At 40.3% G+C, this 23687-nt stretch overlaps 2 protein-coding genes across 6 annotated transcripts in view; one reads left to right on the plus strand and one right to left on the minus strand.

The window, feature by feature from the left end:
• Positions 1–843, plus strand: part of AKAP9 (A-kinase anchoring protein 9) — a 176186-nt gene extending 175343 nt beyond the window's left edge. For all 5 annotated transcript variants that reach the window (XM_055420403.2, XM_055420407.2, XM_055420415.2 and 2 more), the window contains one exon: positions 297–843. In XM_055420403.2, coding sequence (XP_055276378.2) covers positions 297–339 — 43 coding nt within the window. In that variant the 3' untranslated portion in view covers positions 340–843. The remainder of the gene's footprint in view (positions 1–296) is intronic.
• A 3434-nt stretch (positions 844–4277) lies between these two features.
• Positions 4278–20152, minus strand: CYP51A1 (cytochrome P450 family 51 subfamily A member 1). The gene is made up of 10 exons (XM_055420417.2): positions 19853–20152; positions 17937–18035; positions 15459–15635; positions 14139–14265; positions 12172–12346; positions 11168–11287; positions 10577–10772; positions 9183–9278; positions 8454–8622; positions 4278–5110 (listed from the first exon to the last, which is right to left on the minus strand). Exons 1-10 carry the CDS (start codon positions 20003–20005, stop codon positions 4932–4934), a joined length of 1491 nt encoding a protein of 496 aa, XP_055276392.1. The 5' UTR covers positions 20006–20152; the 3' UTR covers positions 4278–4931.
• Between the last annotated feature and the right edge of the window lie 3535 nt (positions 20153–23687).

A 23687-nucleotide genomic window follows, 5' to 3' on the forward strand; every position in this document is an offset into this window, starting at 1 on the left:
CTAAATTTCACAAGATTTTGAAGAGCGAAATGTTCTGTAGAACATTCAGCCCGTGGGGCACTTTACAGAAAATCTTAACGTTAGTCTCACTTAGCATGCTATGGAGACAGCCACAGATGCTTTTGAATATATATATTCAAAATCTCTTTTTAAAAAACTCAGGTTTGAATAAAACTTCTTTAGGAGAAAACAAAGCACTTTTTTTAATGATAGGGAATAATCTTCTGCCCATCATGAACTAGTCGAATTCACAGTCTGATCTGAAATCATTGAGCTATCCTGTTCCTGTCTTACAGGTTCAACTCAGTTTCACGCTGGCATGAGAAGATAATCCTTTGAAACATCATGAATTGATTTTAAACAGATTTCCTTTTGTAAATCAATGGTTCTTTTGTGCTTTTGTATTGTGGATATTCAATGGGACCAATGCGAACACAGCTTATGATTGTATACAAAACCCTTGCCAGCACATGAAAACAAACTGGAATTTGTACATATAAGCACTGTGTATGTATTCATGCACAATAATCATTCAATTACATGTATATTTGTGGAATGCTAATTTAAATGATTAAATTATAAATGTTGTGTTATTTATCTAATGGGTGAAAAGATTAAACTTTTGGCATTATGATACAGTTGAATGTGTAGCTCGAGGTGTCCTGCACTTTTCTTATAAGGCTACTGAAGTTACATGTTTCTGCCTAATATATTTGCTACTGGTGATGAAGACAGATAATATCACTTGTAGAGACCTATTTTTGTATAATGGTAGAAGTTTTGAATTTTATGGGGTATTTTGTCAAGTACTGAAATAAAAATGACTTCACCGTTTTAACTACACTGTATTTGAACCTTCTTCATTTTTTTTTATAATTTAACATTTTATTACATTTTTATTAAAAGTACATTTACAGCACATGCTCACTTCTACAGATTATAATGTTCACAAGAGCTTAGGATGCAAAGCTAGTGTTGCCCCATCCTTCCTGCTCCAACCTTAGACTCAAGGATAGTTTTGGTGTTTCTAATTCTCTTGATAGACAACAGTTACAGCAGCAGTGTGTGCTGACACTTCTAGTTCCGGACATATCAGCTCTCGAAATATTGTCCTCAGTAAGGTCTGTTGACTCTCCAATGAGACAGTTAACCTTTAATTTTCTAACTGGGCTTCCTTTCCTTTCAATACCAATATTATAGCTAATTTTTTTTTTGTCTGCTGTGTTTTTTTTTTTATAACTTTAGAGACTATCTTAAACCTCTCTGTTTCTTTTCTTCATCAAGTTTTCATAGTAACTTGATTTTCCAGTTCAAAAGATGAGGATATTAAGGTTCCCCCTTCCCCTCCCCTGAAATCTTCAGAAGCCAAACTCATAGTGTCAAAGGTGTTAATATCTCCACGTATCTTACAATCAGCACCATATCTGTTATATTTTTGTCCATATTGACTTTAAAAATTGAAAATCAATAAAACATCTCTAGCCTCAAAGCTATAGAAATGCTCTTGTGTTTTTCCATAAATACTAGAATCTCACTTCTTTTTTTTAAGTCCATTTTTATGTTATTTTTTCTCAATGCTTTCACTGTCCAGGGTCTAGGACCAATTCCTGGTCAGAGAACTAAGACCCTGCAAGCTCCAAGGTGCGGCCAAAAAGAACCTTCTTCATTTTTAACAAGCCTTAGTTTTCAGTGCATGTCTTATTCTCTCCAGGCTGCTATAACAAAATACCATAGCCTGGGTGGTTTATTCAACAATAGAAATTTCTCTCTCACAGTTCTGAAGGTTAGAAAGTCCAAGATCAAAGCACCAGCAGATTTGAGCAGATTTGCTGTCTGGTGAGAGTGTGTTTTCCTAATTTCGTAGACTGTTATTTTCTGTGTCCTCACACGGCAGAGGGGCAAGGGTTATCTCTAAAGTCTCTCTTATGGAGGCACTAATACCACTCGTGAAAGCTCCACCCCTTGACCTGATCACCTCCCCCACTTAAAATGCCAGCAAATTGGGGGTTCACTTTCAACATACAAACCCGGAGAGACACAAGCATTCAACCTATGGTAGTGCATATCACCTTATTATTTATCTCAAGTATGTAGGATTTAGAGATTCAGAAAGTTTTCCTACGTTTAGAATTAAATATTACCGGGATTTTTCTTTCCCCACAGTGAGGAAGAGTTTTCCTGTGTGCCTTTGTATCAACTTTAAGTTACATACAGTGTCACTGCAATACTTTGGCCACCTCATGCGACGAGTTGACTCACTGGAAAAGACTCTGATGCTGGGAAAGGTTGGGGGCGGGAGGAGAAGGGGATGATGGAGAATGAGATGGCTGGATGCCATCACCGACTCTGTGGACATGAGTTTGAGTGAACTCCGGGAGTTGGTGATGGACAGGGAGGCCTGGCGTGCTGTGATTCATGGGGTCACGGAGAGTCGGACACGACTGAGCAACTGAACTGAACTGAACAGTGTCATTTAGAAGCTAAATGGGTATTTTTGTGATTAATCCGTGTTTACCTAATTATATAAATTTAGGGTTATTTGTATCCAAAGGTGTTTCCTCAAAGCCATGCCCAGAGATGATGCAAAATCTTAAATTTTATTATAACCATAGTGCAGCAGTTAAGCAGCATTCCTGCTATCCAATTCAAAGATGCTCTCATAGAGGTAATCGAGATCTCAATGTTATTTCTTTAAACTAGTCCTTCCTGATAACATGGCTACCACTAAAACAGCAAGAAGAGTAGTATCTGATACTTAACTTCCAGAGGGTTTTGTCTTAACATTAGTTTACGATTTATACCAAGACAAACAGGCAATCTACATTCTTGGAAATTTCGAATTACCTAAATTTTCCATATTAGCGGCTAAGTTCCAATAAAATGTTCTAGAAGTTACAAATGTATTCTAAAACAGTTGAAGAGGGGAGCTCATGGGTAAAACCCATTTGTAGCTAAGCACAGCTTTCCATTCAAGGTGATTCCACTCTAAGGGAGAATGAGAAAAGAGTAGGTACTCCGATCAATTTCACTCTCATTGTTTGCCCATCAGCATCCCTATAACATTAGGCCTCCACAGTCAGACTTGTTAATGCTTCTCAATAATAAGTCTGTAGTTGAAATTTTTAAATTTTGTTAAATCTTGTAACTAATTCACTAAACGTGAACCAGCCTGACCACAGAGTTTTAATCTTTTTGTGCCATGAACCTTTCTAGCAATCTCGTGAAACTCTGGATCCCTTCTCAAAATAATGTTTTGGATGTGGACCATTTTTTAAATCTTTGTGAATTTATTACAGTATTGCTTCTGTTTTATATTTTGGTCTTTCGGCCTCGAGGCATGCGGGAACTTAGCTCCCGACCAGGGGTCCAGCCTGCATCCCCTGCACTGGAAGGTGAGGTCTTAACCACTGGACCTCCAGGGGAGTCCCCAGAATAATGTTCTTAAAAACATAACAGTATATAGGATTGCAAAGGAAACAATTACATAGACATACTCAAACTTTAAAAAATTTTTGTGGTGAGTAAAGAAAAAAGATCTAACAGACTTATAATACCATAATTTCAAAGTGATAAAAGTTACAAGACGTCTATAATGTGATATGAAAAGTACCTGATTTCTGTTTGCAGAATCGTGGATACTGCTAATACTAATGTGGTTACCTAAATTCATGATTAAAGAAAATATTATGGTTTGAAATTAGTACAGATAAAGATGGCACTTTTTTTTCCCATCCCAGTTCCTAGATTCCTGAATTTTTCTCATTGAACCACACACTTCACAATTTATGAATACAGACTATATTCTCAAAGATAATTTAATGTGAAAAATTCAACAACACAGATTTTGCCTTCAAAATAGCTTAACATGAGACCTCTAACCTTTTAAACAGAACTGTAATATACAGTCGCATCTCCAGTTATAATTTGAGTTGATTCTTGAACACAGGCTTCACAGAATTTGACCAGTGAGATACACTCCCAAGAAACCCTGCACTGTCTTACCCTTGTCTCAAAGCCACAATTCCTGATCTCAGGTGTTGTATTTAACAAGGAAAAAATAAAGCTTGTTAACCTAAATTAACAGAACTAGTCACAAAAACCCCTGATTAGATTCAAGAGAGGAAATGGAAATCACCTTGGGCCAAAGAGAACAAAACTTATCCTTCAAAGACTTTATTTTGAACTTCCACACAGATGGAACTCTGTGGACCCAGATACAAATTTATCAGGCAGATAAATATGTGATATTCAGTAATTAGATCAAATCACACAAGCAGTTCTTTTATATTAATTTATTTTATAGGAAATATAATTAGTCATTGTCAGAAATCTGTTTCCTACGGACAGTGCTTCCAGCTATTTCAAAAGCTATATTTTCCTACAGTATAGCTCCATCATTGCTAAATATCATCATACCAAAACAATAGGATTCTCTTTTATCCAAGGCTTTAAATGTGAGTTTATTCCCTCCCCACCCATCCTTACGTATATATACACTGCCCAATAAATGAATGAATAACCTAAGGCTTCCAGATATTTCACTTGGCTTTTATACTTAGAGATCTAGTACAAGATCTGAATACTCTGAACTTTCTTGCCAAGAGCTATGTATGCTCTGAACACCTGGAAATTGTGTCATTTATAATCTGCCAGTTACCAAAGATCCTCACCCCCAAATTATGAGCTTGATTTCCTTAAAGAGCATATGAAGTATCCATCATAAAACTATTAGGAAATTTCTGAAATGCCATTGGATTTGATGGCGCCGTTCAGTTAATACATAAAAACCGTAAACTTAAATAAACTTATTTAAAATTACAAACTCAAAAAAAAATAAAAGAGTATACTGGGAGTTGTTTCATAAACTTCATTCTCTTCAATGCTTTCGCAGTTTACAGCGATGTTCGCACTTTAATTCCTTGCTGCCTTTTTCATTTTGATCTTCGTTTATAACGGATAACTGGGTTTTCAGGGGTGTGAATCATAGTTGTATAATTCACAGTGGGAAAATACCCATCAATGAGATCAAATTCATATAAACGAAGCATAGTGGACCAAATTGTCTTGATTTGAACATAGGCAAAATTCTCCCCAATGCAACGATGACGTCCTATAAAAGAAAAAAAAAGTTTTTGTAACAATTGGTTGAAATTATTTCTCATATCTTTGAGTCTGGAGTGATAAAATTTGTTTATCTACAGTTAAGTAAAAGTGAAAAGCAGATATACAGAGACACATTCTTTTCATAACAATGTAAGTAACCATAAAAATCCCAAGAGATTTTTAATGTCTGATAGGGGAAACAGCACCAGGGGTATTATACACTGATTTTTCCAATTGTTTTTTTCCTGAAACCCAACATCTATCTAGGTTAAATATATGTAACGCTTGAAACACACAGTGGTAATCAAGTTTGGAGATATACTAGAATATTCTGAACATCTCTCCCAAGAGACCCATAGTTAAAAGTTAATATGAACCTTCCAATCAAAACTTTAAACGCCATTTCAAATGATAATGGAAAAAGGAATTTAATACACTGAAAATAGCAACATCAAAATGTAAAGGGTCATATACATATAAAAACTGACAAGGTGATTCTAAAATGCAGAGAAGTGCAAAGGACTAGATCTCCAAAGCAATCTTGAAAGAGAAGAACCATGTTGCAGGACTTAAGACTTCAAATCTGACTTCATTACTAAAGGTATCACAACCTCTGATAATGTGATTTGTAATAAATATGTATTTAGTCTTCCATTCTTGGCACAGAGTTCCTCAAACCACTGGAATTTCTTAAGAGAGCAATAAAGGTCAAAGAAGAAAATAGCCTTTTGTTGTTCATAACAAGCCCCTTTCAACCACAACTTGAATTTGCAAATGAGGTGACTTTTGGGGGTGAGGGTGGCACACCCAGAGAGGGCATGCAGCTGTGTACCCCTTCCTTCTCCTTTGCTCTGTGCTTCCCTTCAGTCAGGCTATTCCTGAGTTGTATACTTGTGCAGTAAACAAGCAGTCCACCTGACCTGCCTCCTGAGAAATCTGTTTGCAGGTCAAGAAGCAACAGTTAGAACTGGACATGAAAGAACAGACTGGTTCCAAATCAGGAAAGGAGTATGTCAAGGCTGTATATTGTCACCCTGCTTAGTTAACTTATATGCAGAGTACATCATGAGAAACGCTGGACTGGATGAAGCACAAACTGGAATCAAGATTGCTGGGAGAAATATCAGTAACCTCAGATATGCAGATGACACCATCCTTACTGCAGAAAGCAAAGAACTAAAAAACCTTGATGAAAGTGAAAGAGGAGAGTGAAAAAGTTGGCTGAAAACTCAACATTCAGAAAACTAAGATCATGGCATCTGGTCCCATTACTTCATGGGAAATAGATGGGGAAACAGTGACAGACTTTATTTTCCTGCGCTCCAAAATCACTGCAGCCATGTAATTAAAAGACGCTTGCTCCTTGGAAGAAAAGTTACAACCAACCTAGATAGCATATTAAAAAACAGAGACATTACTTTGCCAACAGAGGTCCGTCTAGTCAAAGCTATGGTTTTTCCAGGAGTCATGTACGGATGTGAGAGTTGGACTATAAAGAAAGCTGAGCACCGAAGAAGTGATGCTTTTTAACTGTTGGAGAAGGCTCTTGAGAGTCCCTTGGACTACAAGGAGATCCAACCAGTCCATCCTAAAGGAAATCAGTCTTGAATATTCATTGCAAGGACTAATGCTGAAGCTGAAACTCCAATACTTTGGCCACCTGATGCTGGGAAATATTGAAGGCAAGAGGAGAAGGGGACGACAGAGGATGAGATGGCTGGATGGCATCACCGACTAAATGGACATGAGTTTGAGCAAGCTCTGGGAGTTGGTGATGGACAGGGAAGCCTGGCATGCTGCAGTCCATGAGGTTGCAAAGAGTCAGACACGACTGAGTGACTGAACTGAACTGACTGAAACCAGCAGTCAGTAAGCAAACTTTTTGGAGTTCTGCGAGCCATTCGAACAAATTATGGAAGCTCAAAGAGGGGGTCTAGAGAACCTCAAGTTTACAGCCAGTTGGTTAGAACAGGTAACAACCTACACTTGTAAATGGCATCTAAAGTGGTGGGGGAACTGAGCCCTTTACCAATGGGGTCTGCACTAACTCCAGACAGAAGCCAGGTAAGTGTCAGTTTAGAAATGTTTCCTCTTTGGGGCAGAATTTGGGCTTGATAACTAATAATGCCCCTTCCAACCGCTTGAACAATCTACGGCTCTTCTATGTTATGTATATGGTATACCATCTTTGAATTTCTTTAGTAACAGTTATTAGGATCTAAAGTCTGACTTTATACTTTGATTTACGTGAGGAAAAGGTGTGACCAATGATAAACAAGTTGTGTCACTTAAATGATCTTTTTGGAAAAATCAAATAAGAAGTCATAGAATACAGTTTAATCAGTACAAAGTACTAATGACTAGAGAAATTACTGGAGGAACAGCAGTCAGCCTACATTATTTTAGGATCTTAATGAAATGCATAGGTTTGCACAGTTATGCACTACCTGTCCAAATTTCAGTTCAGTTCAGTCGCTCAGTCATGTCTGACTCTTTGTGACCCCATGGACTGCAGCACGCCAGGCTTCCCTGTCCATTACCAACTCCTGGAGCTTACTCAAACTCATGTCCATTGAGTTGGTGATGCCATCCAACCATCTCATCCTGTTGTCCCTTCTCCTCCCACCTTCAATCTTTCCCAGCATCAGGGTCTTTTCCAATGAGTCAGTTCTTCACATCAGGTGGCCAAAGTATTGGAGCTTAAGCATCAGTCCTTCCAATGAATATTCAGGACTGATTTCCTTTAGGATGGACTGGTTGGATCTCCTTGCAGTCCAGGGTACTCTCAAGAGTCTTCTCCAACACCACAGTTCAAAAGCATCAATTCTTTGGCGCTCAGCTTTCTTTATAGTCCAACTCTCATATCCATACATGACTACTGTCCAGATTTAAAGAACATTAGAAGAATACATAGACAGAGAACCAAAAAACTCACTAACAATCCAGGAAAGGTACCGTGCCATTACTCTTTTCTGAAATGCTGACTATCTCATCGTATTTAGCTTGAAATGCCCAAGTGGTGTGCTAACTTCAACGGTTCTTTAAAACAGAATTCACAAAGAGCTTTAAATAGCATGATAAGGGAAAACAGGGTAGACTACAAAAATCAGAACTATAAAACTAGATGGGTTACAAAAGGTAATAGAACACTATATAAGGATTCACAGAACTATTTCCTTTAGTACAAATGAAATATTTCTTCCAACCTGCAAAGATTACACTCCTACAAATGCCTGCAGGCATGTCCCCATAAGAAAAGGGGAAGATATTTGTAAATAAAATTCACATGGATTATTTAACAAATATGTAATCAGAACTAACATTTCAAATGTGAAGTGTAATCATCTTACCAGCTCCAAATGGCACATAAGCAAACTTCTCTCCTGATGCTAGACTGTCCTCTAAGTAGCGATCAGGATTAAAGTCCAGACGCTCTACCCATGAGTCTTTAAGTCTCTGATTGACAGTAGGAGAAACACACACCTGATGTCCTGGAGGAATGGTATACCCTGCCACAGTCTACAAATGAAAGCAATACATTTCATTAGATAACTTTAAAATATTCTACCAAATAATCAGATCATTGTATAATAAAGCACTAATATACATGAAATATACATATATTTTAAAACTGGCTAGTAGATAGGCCAGTAAAAATTATTTTAACTCAAGATGATTTACATATGACACAATATTGGGTTGGAAGGATATACACAAATTTTAAAAAATCATAATTCCATGGGGATGGGGATGGGATTTCAAGAAGCCTTTCACAATCCAATTTACGAGTTCCACAGTTAGAATTGCTTATAACAAAATATATGTTATTTTAAAAAACCAAGCAAAAAATACACTTCCATTGTAAAAGCCCTAATTGTTAAAATGTAGGGCGATCAGATGAGCATGTATACTGTCTGCAATTATGTAAAAATATTTATATATCTAGAATATGTAAAATTGAAAATTATGTACAAGTGATTATTCTACATCTTTAAAAAATTCTATTTGATATTACATTGTTTCTTTTTGATAAATAAAACTTGGTACCACAGAGGAAAAGCTCTAGCCAGGAGACTCACCAGAGGCGTTTTGGCCAGTCTCATCATAGTCATTATAGGAGGTCGAAGTCTTAATGTTTCTTTTATACAGCGATCAAGTAAATTGAGATCCTTGAGCTAAAAAGAGAAAAATTTTCCAAGTTTTACATTTAACATACTGCAACAGGATACAAACAAGTTCAGAGTAGCTGAATAAAAACAGTTTTATTACTGTCCATGGTCAGCAAGGGAAAAGAAGGCAAGATAATAGATCACTCTGAAGAATGGCATGGTAAGGACCTGCAAAAATTTACCCATCTAAAACATGAAAACATGAGCAAGAATCAAGAATTTCAGCTTTTTCAAAACCTGTACACAAATGTTTATAGCAGCATTATTCATAGTATCCTAAAGGTGGAAACAATCCAAATGTCAATCAACCGATAAAGAGGTTAATAACAGTGGTATAGCCACATGATGGCATACTATCACAGTAAAGAAGACTAAAGCACTGCTGCGTGCTACAACATGGAGTAGTCTTGAAAACATGCTCAGTGAAGGAAGCCGGTCACAAGAGACCACACACTGTATGATCCCATTCATATGAGATGCCCACACAGGCAAATACAAAGAGCCAAAATACAGATTAGTGGTTGCCAGGGGCAGGTGAAATGGACTGCTCGTGGCCCTCTTGGAAGTGGCGTAAACATTTTCAAATGAAACTCTGATGATGGTTTCACAATTCTGAAAATATTTTTAAAAAACTGGATTATATACTTTAATAGGTGGATTTTATAGTATGTAATTAGCTATCACTGCGAAAATTACTAAAATCAGGAATTAAAAGGAGACATCACTATTGACCTAATAGAAAAGAATGATAAGAGAATAACAACTGTTTGCCAACATATTAGATAACCCAAATGAAACAAATTCCAAGAAAGACACAAACTGCTAAAACCTAACTCAAAAAGAAATAGAACATATGAACAGATTTGTAAAAAGTGAAGACACTGATTAGTAACCAAAAACTACCCACAAAGAAAGCACAGGCCTAGACGGCTTCACTGGTTAATACTACCAGACATTTAAGAAAGCAGTAATACCAGTCCTTCACAAAGCCTTCCTAAAAGGAAAAAGAGGAGGGAATGCTTCCATACTCCTCTGAGAACCAATAATACCCAGATACCAAAATCTGGCAAAGACATAACAATAAAACTACAGCGCACTATCCCCTGTGAATATAGTCCAAAAGTCCTCAACAAAATACTAGCAAACAGATCCAGGATTAGGACATTTCATGGGAGGCTATGGGGAATTTTCTAAAAATAATCAATTTAATCTATAGTATATAGAAGATCCCAAATTGTCCCCTTTAAAAATCAGCCACATACACTCAGTATCATAAGCAGCAATGAAACTGAAATCCCACAAACCTGGTCATAAGTCAGAGGAGGCAGATTTTCGCCACAGACTGTCTTCTGTTCTAAGAAACATTTTTCTTGAAGTGTTTTGTCTCTGGCCAAAAAGAAGCCCATCCAGGCACTGGTAGTTGAGGAAGTATGCTGCCCTGCCAAGAGCAGTCCGATAAGCATGCCTGCTACTTCATCATCCGTCAGAGGACGCCCATCCCTACAGAATGGACCACATACACAAATTTAACATTTGCAGATGCATTTCATGCCCCAACCTTTACAGAAAAATTAGTTCATTTTTTCTCTTGCATTTGCCCATCACAAGTCCAAAAATTTTTTTCCCCTTTCGAGAAGAGAGGCCAATAAAAAATATGACATAGATTTCAAAGCCTTCATTGCAGTTTACTAGCAAACTTTTCACATGCACAGCGCTAAATTCCAGTAAGGCACAGGATCCCAGTACTTTATGTCTCAACCATTTAAAAAGTTCAAAGGTCATAGCTACTAATTTTTTGCCAGTATTATTACTTTTTAAATGTACATAGTATTTAACTATATTTTTAATGTGGAATTTCCTGCTTCAGTTTAATATGTGATCTGAAGAGCTCTTACTTGTAAGTAGACTCTAGTAAAGTTTGGAGAATGTCATCCATTTTTTTTCCTGACTCTCTGCGTTTCTGGATTGCCTTGTAGAAAATATTCTTTATCTCCCGATGAGCTCTGTCCCTGCGTCTGTAATTCAAACATGAAGATGACTTTAAAAAATTAAGCAATACTTTGAGGCATCAATTGACAAAACTTAGAACCAAGAGAAAAAAAAGAATCCATGAAAATCTTATATTGTTAGGAGTTTCTAAGGTCCTTAAGGACAGGAAATGTGTTATACATACCCCTGATTCTGAACACACTGCTACGACTACTATGTTGTAACTGAAGACTCAAATGATCATTCTTTTACAACCATTTTCCATTTTAAAAGAAAGCAGAAATAAAATACACCTTTATTTAACATCAAATTCCAATTTTGAGAAAATTAATTCTTGAAGTGGACAGACTCACTCTGGTTCTTCTATAGGATTTAAGATATGAGTAACGCCCATTCCTTACTTGAACAGAAATGAATCAATAAAGGCTACTAATAGGCAAAACACTAAGCTACATGTCAAGTCCTATGAGCAGTGTTTCTCTGTATCACAGATGATCCTTGCTCTTAAGGAGATCACAACAGAGCTGACAAGGAGACAAAGGTACAAATACTTCAAAACAAAGAAACTTCACAATAAACTACAAATTAGTCAAATATTTTCAAGTGCTTAGAAGGCTGCATCACTTCTAGGTAGAGTTCAGGAACTTTCCTGAATACAAGGAATATGTGGGACAAGTGGGTTTTAAAATATCAGGACAGACAAATTAACCTTTCTAAAACTGAAACTTAACCTTAAATGAGCTCACTATGTAAAAAAAAATGTTGAATTCTTACAGAAGAAGGGAGACTCATAATCTCCCACAATTTGTTTGTTTCTATATTTAATTTTTATTTTTGTTAATGCAAAGCAAACCAATAGTACAGAAATTAAGCAAAGTGAAATGACCAAGCACCGTCTCTCTATCCATACCTGAAACTAGGCAGAGGGAGCCAGCCCGGCAAAAGCCAGGCTGCGTGGCTAAAACCTCCATCCAAATCCGCGTACAGCTGTGCCACCCTCTCATTGAGTTGACTTCTGATTTCCTTTCCATGTAAACAATGGCTGGCCGTTAAAATTATGAGCTCAGAAAGAGCTTCAAACAAATCTAGAGGGAAAAAGATCATTCCCATTACTATTGCCAAAAATTCTTTTGAAATGTTGTTTTCTTAGAGATGTAAAAATACTGTGAAGGAAATGAGAATAAAAATTTAACTCATTAACCAACAAGATCCTATTCCCACCATCGAAAAAAGCCTGTAGACAGGCTACAATAAAGAAAAACCAAAGGCAGCCCACCTCTTTGGAGAGCCAAGATAGATGCCACAGAGGTAACTAAAACCTCACTCATACTCATCAGCCCTTCATCTCAAAAAGATAAAAAGAAGATAAAAATGAATGTGATTATCTGGGTTCCAGATCACAGTATAATAAAGGCAATAAAAAGGTTATTTAGTACATAAGGGGATAAAAAGATGCTTTCTAAGAAAGAGCAGTCCAAAAACTGAAGAATGGATTCCCCAGATCAAAGTGGGCAATTCATAAGTGGTTAAAAAAAAACAAAACTGAAGTCTTCAAAAAGTCTTAAAAGAAAACTAACTAATCACCATGTTGTATATGCAAACATTAGAGACAGATGCATCAGGTAAGCACACCTGGATGACACTTTAAAAGTCATAACAATTACCCAGTCGATATCCTGTTCTTTAATTCCATGTTCACCAAACGAACTTCTAGTTACCATTTGGCTTTCCAGTTAGATTGCCAATAAGGAGAAGTTCAGCAAATATTATGCTGTTCTTGGTCCCATAATTGCATCTCACTTGTATTTATTCAGTTAGCATTCTCATTTATACACCAGCTTCTTGTAGAAGAGCAAGTATATCACATAAAATTTAGGTCTATTAAATAAAACCAGGCTCCTGGACCTCTTATAGAAGCTGAAGACTAGACCCAGAATGTGATGACCTACATAGCAGCCTTACTGCCCTGTACACAGATGTTGCTTCCTGCTAGGGTGATGGCAGTGGTTTCGATGGCAACACTTAATTGCAGTCCAGTATAAAAACTGGATTCACAGAGTCCAAAGAATGTTATGTTACATTCAATATATTCCCTATAGAATGTGAGAAAACACATAATAACGTTTTTAAAAAATTTCTATTGGGAACAGCTAAAATCACTCTTTTGGTAGTACAGCAAGCTTATGTATTTAAACTTATATTTTTGTTGAAATAAATCATTCTCATACAACATTAGAAAAATAATGTATTACATATATAATCTTTAGACTTCAACTTGCTGACATGGAGGGCAAATTTTTTTATTTTATATATTACCTTAAAATGACCTTGAATGTAAGTTTTGCATTTGGTTTATTTCAAAATTCAATCATGAATCATTTTTATGTAATTGAGCTAAACAATATGTGCCTTAATTAAAATATTTTAAGATTTTGCTAAGTGAGCAGCAATAATTACTTCCTCTCAAGTCTTTTAACTCCATAACATGTTGATTTCATTAAATATAAGGTGGCTTTGCTTCCCAGGTAGCATGAGTGGTAAAGAGCCCACCTGCCAGTGCAGAAGAAAGAGATGTGGGTTCGATCCCTGGGTCAGGAAGATTCCCTGGAGGAGGGCATGGCAACCACTCCAGTATTCTTGCCTGGAGAATCACTTGGACAGAGGAGCCTGGCAGCCTACCAGTCCATGGGGTGGCAGAAAGTCAGACACGACAGAAGCGATTCAGCATGCGTGCATGCATGCAAGGTGGTTTTACACGTGCTGTAGTTTGCTCTTTACACACACATACACACACACACACACACACATTCTTAAAATTTCTAGTCACAGAAAAGTAAACATATCAGGACAAATGAAAAACCAAAACATTGTGCTTACTTTTTTCTCCACTCTCTCCCCAACTTTCAAAGTATTCTTTTGTTTCTTTTTCAATTATAGAAACGTGCTGTCTAAAGTGGGCTATGTTAAGACCACTTTTCAACATTTTCTTCTGCTCCAAGAAAACCTTCAATATATTAAGGGTATACAAGTATTAAAACACAGTTCTGTTTTATCATGAGACTCATTAAGAAAGCACTCTCCCAAAAAATTGAAAATAAAGATAAAACAAGTCTCTTCACCACACCAGATAAAACTTCTGCATGCATCTGGAGTAACAAGTTGCAGACACATGCTGTGCAGGTCCAGTTCGAATGACACATTTGGAAGCCCACTCTGGCCTTCCTTCCTATACATGCATGCTTTCCCCACTCCTGACTCCAAGGCTGCCTCCTCCTACTCCGTCACATTCGAGTCTTCCAACCCAGCCCAGATGCCAATGCAATATCCCAAAGGTCCACTATGCTTTGCTAATATTTTTATCCTCTTTCACATATTCTACCATTTATTCCAAACAAATATCATTCCTTACTCACACTCGCTTCCAAAGGTTTAATTAGAATGTAATAAATACAGTGGGGATAAATTCACACTAAGACAATAAACCCTTTGGGGAAGTTCTATTAAGTTCTATTAAGAACTTCCCCAAAGGGTTTAATTTAGATATAGCCAACCAGAGGGATTAACCTAGGCTTTCACTTTTGGTCTTAAGGAGAGCTGTTCATTCCCCCATACCTCCTCAATCCCCAGAAGCAACACTTAATGTCAGTTCTCAGCTGCTATACTAGAGTACTGGGTAATGCATGGCACATTGATAGCCAGAGCCTGCACCAAATAATTAAGCTAGTTGTTGGATCTGCATTTTATACCAAGTTGCAGCACTTAAATATTTGCCTTCGGGGGAGCAAAGAAATCACACAAACTTCTAAGACCAACAACATCTAGCTCAGGAGAGCTCTCATCCTAGAATCTCAGGTAGGAGGTGGGAAAGTATTAATAGGAGGCCCTTCTGATGAAATGAGTTTTTCCTTCTTACTACCTCAAATCAAATGCTAACACGCTAAGTTCTCATTGATTCTATTAATATTGCTTTGCACAGGAAGCCCTTTAAAATTGTTTAGTCCACACCAGCAGCGATAAAGCAAAATACCCATTCTCTGTTAGCTACCCTTGGTTTTCCTTCTTATAAATGCCTCCTGATTCTTCAGAGTTTTGAGACAAGGAATAATCTCTTCTACACTTTAGCAATACAGCTTACACTACTAGCTATAAATTGTATAGTGTAGATTTGTCTTTCTTCAAGCTAACAGTGTCACCTACTGTATTAGGCACATCATAGGCAACTCCCTTCCCAAACACAGGTGTTGTCAGACGACTGTAGACATCCTCGGCATTCAAGTCTTCATTTTTACTATTAAAAAGCAGTGCAGCAGCTTCACTCCCCAGCAGGTAGGTAAACGTCTTGCCCACCATGGTAAAACTAAATACAGGTCCATACTGAAGAGAGAAAAGTACCCATAGTGATGTTACCAAAAAATCTGCAAGCGCTAAGACACTCAAATAACAAAATAATACATTGTTGAAGATCAAAACATTCACAAACCTTAATGCAATTCTTCCCCCCGTCTTTGTCCAAATGCATAATTATGTTCATCCAGTTCCACATAAAATATAAATAAAACTTTCTATTCTGCTTTCTTCACTCCTTATATTGAAAATATTTTCTATCTTTCACAGATATCATATTAACTGTACTTTCTATGGTTGATGTGTCCATTTTTTATTTATTATAGAAAATTATATAATGAATATCTCTGAGAATATAGATATTTTTTCCTTTTGATTAAAGGTAACTTTACAGGAGTAGCCAAAGAATATGACCTTTCCTAAAGTCCTTGCTATGTGAAGATACCAGAATTTTATTTAGTTATGAGTCTTACCACTATCTCACCAACACTGAATGATCTCATTTTTAATTTTTTTGTTAATCTGGTTAGGTGCTAAATGCTTTGCTTTGCAGTTTTCTGATTACTATTAAAGATTTCAGTTACTGGGGATACAATCATGAACAAAAATACTGTCTCTGACTCAAGAAACTCCAGTCTATTTAAAAAGATACAACTTAACTGAATAATCGCATTAACAAACGTAAACTTACAAATGTGACTACACAAAGGAAAGCAACTCTTCAATGAGAGAGCTGATAAAAGGGACTAAAACGAGAAAAAGACACCAGAGCTGACACCGAAAGCATGGGTAGGGGTAGTAGTTAGCCTGATGGCAGAGCATGCGCAGAGTTCTAAGGGTAAAAGAGAAGGTAAGGGTGCGATGAGTCTAGTAGGGCCTGCACCATACAGAGCCTTATACGCCACATTCAGCAACGGAATGAGATGGAAGGTCTTAAACTGCATGGGAAAGATACTCATCTGTGCATATTTTAAAAGAAAGATCCCTCTGGCTCCTGGATGGAGAGGAGGGAGGGATAGGAGCTGAAGGAAAGCCAGACGACCAGCGAGCCTGTTATGGGAACCTGATGATGAGCACTCGGGACGGCCAATGTAATGGAGAGGCAGTGGAGACAGAAGCAGAAGGATATGGAATTATTTTGAAGAGAAAATCTGCAGGCTTGGCAATGAACTGATGGATGGAGCAGGAGGTATCCAGAGTGAATCCTAGGCTCCTGGTACATTGCAAAACTGGTAGAACAATGATGAGGAAAGTGAACAGGAAGGACAATCAGGATTAGAGAGAAAAATCAAAGGGTCAGATTTTTTAAATGTTTGATTTCAGGTGACTTTGAAAAAGAAAGTCAAAACAACTAAGAAAAAATCATGTGGGAGGTGGATATCCAGGTCTGAAGACCAAAGAGACCTGAATTGGAGACTTTAATTTGGGTGTCATTTACATCTGGCTGGGCTTTCCAGGTGGCGTAAAGAATCCACCTGTCAGTGGAGGAGATGTGGTTCAATCCCTGGGTTGGGAAGATCCCCTGGAGAAGGGAATGGCAACCCACTCCAGTATTCTTGCCTGGGTAATTCCATGGACAGAGGAAGCTGGTGGGTTACAGTCCACGGGGTCACAAAGAGTCAGACACAACTGAGGGACTAACACTTTCACACTTTCACTTCATGTGGCTAAAAGCTGCAGATAGAGACAAGATCCGCTAGGAAAGAATAAAGGCCAAGGACTAAACCTCAGTGAATCCCAACAGTAAATGGCCAAGCGTGAGCCCACAAATGGGTTAAGAAAGCAGCACGCACAGAAGCAGAAGAAACAGTGAGAAGACACAGCTAAGGTGAGAGTGGCCATCACTGACAGACACCGCTAAGTTCACCATATTAGGACACGGTGCTCATCAGTGAGGGGCCGAAAGACAGACCCGACTGGACTACAGAGTAAGTAAGGAGGAGGCGCGGAAGTGGAGACCAAGTACGGAAGCTTGCTGAAGGCGGAGGGACATGAGAGGGGGACAGAAATTCCACAGACGCACGGTTAAAAAAAAGGGTCAGCTGTTAATAGTATCCATGTTAACTGTGATCAGTGAAAACAAAATTGAGGCCAGTAGTTTTTAAACCTTAGTTGCCAGAACTAACTTTCCTCAGAGATAATCTCAGAACAAAGGAGAACATAAGAGGGTCTCTAAGACCCCTCCAGCTCTTAATCCAGAGCAGCTCCAATTTTATCTGTTACCTGTACTAGGGATAAGCATAGGATTACATTTTTTTTTAATATTCCACCATTTAAAAGAAAATTGGAAAAGCATTAATTTCTTTTCCTTTAATGATTTGTAACACTTACCTTCTCATATGCATCTTCCAGGAATTCAATTGGACTTTTCCCAAATGCTATAGCATGTCCAAGGAATGGAACGGGAGAGAAAATGTATGGTGGACTTTTCTGCAAAAGAAAACAAACAAAAAAACTTTTTAAGTTTACATTTCCTATTATAAGATATTCAGTTTAGTTTCACAATTCAAAAAGAAAGAAACTTGTCCTTAATATCAAGAAGTTACCAAAAAATGAAGCACCAAAAATAACTTCACAACAAGCAAACCGCAAATACCTTAGAGACAGCAGCTTTGGGAAAAAGAGGAGAAACTCAAAACCTGGTATAAGATAAATGACCAGACAAACATCACAGTACTGCAATTATAAATGCTGAACACTTTCTAGAATATGCCCAGTATTATCAGTGGCTCTAGGCAACCTTCCTAACCATAAGTAAAAAAGACACTAAACTCAAACTATGGTTTCTTGAGTACTTTATTTCTAATACCACTCACAATTTTAGTCCCCAAATCTTGCCTAAATCTTTTGTCCCACAATGGGAAAAAAACCAGTGACTTGAAGGAAAGAAGGGAAATGTTTAAGATTCCTCAGTATGCTTCTCTCAAGGAATGATCCAGATCCATTGATTTTAAAGAGAGAGAAAATCAGTTCAAGCAGGAACATTTTAGCACTCACTATAAAAGGTATTTCCGGGCTTCCCAGATGGCTCAGTGGTAAAGAATCAACCTGCCAAAGCAGGAGACATAGGTTCTGGCCAGGAAGATCACCTGGAGGAAATGACAACCCACCCCAGTATTCTTGCCTGGAGAATTCCATGGACAGAGGAGCCAGGCAGGCTATAGTCCATGGGGTTGCAGAGTCGGAGACGACTGAACCACTGAGCACGCGGGCTTAAAATGTACTTCAGATGCCCCAAAATGAGACTCACAGATTACAGCATCAAGTCTGAAATCAAATGTGCAGTTACGAAAAAGGTCAATAGTCCTCATATCTTTCATAATCTCAAAGAGAAAAGAGCTCTACAAACTCACTCTTTGGACAGTAGCAGCAACAATCTCAAAATACTACAGGTGTCTTTCCAAAGATAATACTTCCTCAAAAATACCACACATGGTGGGGGGTGGGGGCGGAAAAACTGCCTCATGCCTGTTACAGGTCAAACAAAAATCATTTCAAAAACTACTTGGTCAATAGTTTGTGATTTCCACTGTCAGTAAAAAATGTATTACATTATCAATGGTACTTGGTTTGGCTAAAAACGCATTCATCACATATATTCGGGAAATAGAAGCCAGTGGTCAGTAAAGGCTCTAAGTTAGAGAATCTGATATTTTATTAGCATCATAGGAAGGTCCCTGCAACACTCATCACACTCACTCTACCAAAGTGAACACATTCCTTTCCATACTGATGTAAAATCGGAGCTGGGGGTAACGACACAGCCCGTAGAACACTGAACCACTCAAGGGTAGCCACCCAGGATGCCGACTACCAGCGCCGAAGCTGCCCAAAACATCAGCAAGCAGGGCCCCCACCAGGGCTGAAACACCGCTTACGGCGGCCAGTACCGTCATCCGGACGCTCAGGGCCACAGCCGCCACCCCGACCCTGGCCATCAGGGCTACCGGTAGTGCCTCGGTCAACAGAACCATCACTAAGACCACGGTGGCGGCAAACACGACCCCAACGCGGACGAGGCACGCGACCGACAGCAGGGCACCCAGCGCCAGGCTCAGCAAGGTCAGGGCAGTCGCGGATGCCCGCGCAGCAGAACCGGGGCTGCTGCCTCTCGACCCGCTCCCAGCGCCAGCCTCCAGCGGGCCCGCCGGCGCCGCCCGGCACCACCGCTGTGCCAGCCCCTCGCAGCTCTTTGGGCGCCCTGGTCGCAGCGCCCCCCGCACCAGAACCCCCAGGACCGCACGTACCGCCCCGGCCGGCAGCGGTGGGGCCAGGTGGCCCACCGCGAGGCGGAGGAGGTAGACCAGGCTGAGCGTGAAGGCGCAGGCGACGAGCAGCATGGATGGCAGGTTGCCGCCCGTTACTTGCTCCATCGCCTGCAGCAAGTCCAGCATCACCATCCTGGCCGCCACCCCCGCGTCCGGGCGCCAGAGACGCTGGAGGCCGAGGTAGCCGCGGCTCCTCAGAATCCACGGAGGCAGAGCAACCGGCAGATGGGCGTGAGGAGGTGCCCGCAGCTCTCCGACCAAGCCCAGCCCCACCCACTATAACTCCCGGCTCGCTCGCACGCCACCCTTACGTCACAGAATGGGGCGGGGCCGTCAGCTGGCCACGCCCTCTAATAGAGCGCACATGCCGACGTCTCCTTGCGCCGAGAGAGAGAGGTCCTGAAGAAGCGGGCTGCACCTGGGGCACGGGGCGTGCAGAGACAGAAGAGAAACAGAGGCTTAAGAGGAGGTCCCCCGTAAGGATCGCGGGCCGCCCGAGGCTGTGTGTCCGGGGTGCGGGGCGCCAGGACACGGCGCCGGGATGGGGCGGGCGGAAGGATTTCAGGGAGAGGCGCGGCGCGGCGGCGCGCGTTCGGTGATTGCACCGCGCGCGGCTGAGGTGATCTCGGCTTATGTGGCGTCAGCGGGGCGGGTGGCTGTGGCGCCGCCCCCTGCCTGGGCGCTCAAAGGCCCCGCACCTGAACCCAGTCGGAGAGTTCCGAATATCCGCGATAAAGGGAGATTGTGAAAGACGCCTTCTACACCCTGAAGGTTGGGACGCTGAGGTCAGTCCCATCTTACCTCGAACAAAACCAGACAGGTATTCATATGCAGTGATAGAGGTAACAACTCATGGTTACTGGGTGTTCTGCGCCTAACAGAAGCAGATTTTGCAAGCTAGGTTTCTCTTACAGGCCATCGTGACCTGTTTGAAGCAATATTTCCCAAGAACGCCACTTATTCTGGCTGCTTAGGACCAGACAGATTTTGAAACGGAAGTTCGGTCCTCCTGTTACAAGCAACCAGAGCTCATCCACTCTTGTGGTTTCAAATAAACATGCGTGTAAAATGACCGCCAAGTGGAACCCTCCTGTTAGTTAACTGTCACCAGCCCCTGTCCAGATGCATTGCTTTATACAGTCAACGTTAAGAGCTGGCTGATGTGCTTGGCATTGGGAATACATCAGTGAATGAGAAAACTGCGAGGCCCAGTGGAAGGAGCAGTAAACAACCAGTTGCCTGATCTGACTCCTCTGTCTGGAGATCTGATGCTCGCATCAGATGAGTAGCGCCAAGTAAACTCATAAATCTCCACTCACCTGGCTGCCAACCCGCTCCTCCAGTACTGCGTCTGTAGGAGGGGCACCAACGGCCACCAAACTGCCCTCCTGCGCTGAGCAGCACGTCTCATCAGTCACCAAGTCCTGTAACTCCACCGCCTTAAAAGTTGCTCCCCTCTTGCCACTGCCTTGAGTCCGGCCCTGGTCATTGCTTGTCTGCATTACTGCAGTCACAGACCAACCGGACCCTAGTCCTTGTCTTTAATCTGCCCTCCACAAAGGCTACCACTTCTCCTGTCACTAAAGTTGTCTTGCTGTCGACTTCATCAGTTTCCTCTGTTACCAGATGGACTTAAGAATAGGGACCATGTCTTAACTGTTTTTATATTCTGCACTTATTCTGATTCACAGCTGTTCACAAAGTGTGGTTCATGGCCTTCTGGGTATCCCCAGGACCCCAGGGGTTCTGCAAAGTCAAAGCTCTTTATAATAATATCTGATTTACTTTTTTACTGCTGGAATTTGCAGTGATGGTGTCAGTTCAGTTCAGTCGCTCAGTCGTGTCCGGCTCTTTGAGATCCCATGAATCATAGCACGCCAGGCCTCCCTGTCCATCACCAACTCCCGGAGTCTACCCAAACCCACGTCCATCGAGTCGGTGATGCCATCCAGCCATCTCATCCTCTGTCATTTCCTTCTCCTCCTGCCCCCAATCCTTCCCAGCATCAGGGTCTTTTCCAATGAGTAAACTCTTTGCATGAGGTGGCCAAAGTATCGGAGTTTCAGCTTCAACATCAGTCCTTCCAATGAACACCCAGGACTGATTTCCTTTAGGATGGACTGGTTGGATCTCCTTGCAGTCCAAGGGACTCTGAAGAGTCTTCTCCGACACCACAGTTCAAAAGCATCAATTCTTCGGAGATCAGCTTTCTTCACCATCCAACTCTCATAGCCATACATGACTACTGGAAAAACCATAGCCTTGACTAGACGGACCTTTGTTGGCAAAGTAATGTCTCTGCTTTTAAATATGCTGTCTAGATTGGTCATAACTTTCCTTCCAAGGAGTAAGCGTCTTTTAATTTCATGGCTGCAATCACCATCTGCAGTGATTTGGGAGCCCAAAAAAATAGTGTAATACTGTTTCCACAGTTTCCCCATCTATTTCCCATAAAATGATGTGACCAGATGCCATGATCGTAGTTTTCTGAATGTTGAGCTTTAAGCCAACTTTTTCACTCTCCTCCTTCACTTTTATCAAGAGGCTTTTTAGTTCCTCTTCACTTTTTGCCATAAGGGTGGTGTTATCTGCATATCTGAGGTTGTTGATATTTCGCCTGGCAGTCTTGATTCCAACTTGTGCTTCTTCCAGCCCAGGATTTCTCATGATGTACTCTGCATATAAGTTAACTAAGCAGGGTGACAATATACAGCCTTGACGTACTCCTTTTCCTATTTGGAACCAGTCTGTTGTTCCATGCATGGTGTCAAATCAGTAGTAAATAGAACTTCTGGGGCCTTAGCACAAACCGATGATAAGTGGCACCAAACTCTAGTAGTCGTTATTCTTCACTGCCAGGCACTTGCAGTAGAAAAACATTGCTTGCTTCACTTAAGAATGTTGTTGATGAAATTATAAGTATTCCTTTTTTAAAAGGTATTTTAACTAGCTGCTTTCTTCGTGCCTGCATGCATGTTGAGACACTCTAAGGCACATCTGGCTCTTTGTGACCCCATGGACTGTGGTCTGCCAGGCTCCTCTCTGTCCATGGAATTCTCCAGGCAAGAATACTAAAGTGGGTTGTCATTTCTTCCTCCAGGGGATCTTCCTGACCCAGGGGTTGAACCTGTGTCCTGTATCTCCTACGTTAGCAGGCACATTCTTTACCCACTGAGCCACCTGGGAAGCCCCAGCTCCTTTTTCTGTGGAATGGCATTTGTGCTTGAAAGAACAAGTGACAGACTTTGGTCATTCAGGGTTGGGTATTTGACAGATGATTTCTTGAAAATCAAGTCCGCCTCTCCTTTCAAGGAAAACCACTGGCAGTATTTGTTGTCAATGATAAAATTAAAGTGTTCAAATAAAAATTAAGAATTTTAGAAAACTTACATCTACCTATATGAACTTGACAACTTACCAATTCTTGAGACTTCTCTATAGAGGAAATTGAGTAACAAGTGCTGTTTGTGTAATAAAATGTGTCTACATATTGAATCTTTGTGTAAAAGAGCCCATATTTTCAAATGTCCAGTAGGTATTGTTGCAAGATCATGCATGAGTGAAACAGCCACTCAAAGTAAAAGGGAAGGCCCTCTCTTCAGTGACCTAGCACTGTGCCCAGAAGTGCCCGCATTCTTGTCACGCCCCAGCAAAATGCGCAGGAGTGTAAAAGACACTTGGAGGAGTGTCCCCCAACAATGCCTGCCCTTCTTGATACAGCTGCCTGCCCTTCTTGATACAGCTCTTTGTTATGGACTGAATGTTTACGTGCCCCCAGAATTCTTATGTTGAAGCCCCAACCCCTAATGTGACT

This window comes from Moschus berezovskii, chromosome 3 (genome assembly GCF_049115385.1).
Source record: "Moschus berezovskii isolate FMDL1 chromosome 3, NW_MosBer_1.0, whole genome shotgun sequence".
Taxonomy (NCBI): Eukaryota; Metazoa; Chordata; class Mammalia; order Artiodactyla; family Moschidae; genus Moschus; species Moschus berezovskii.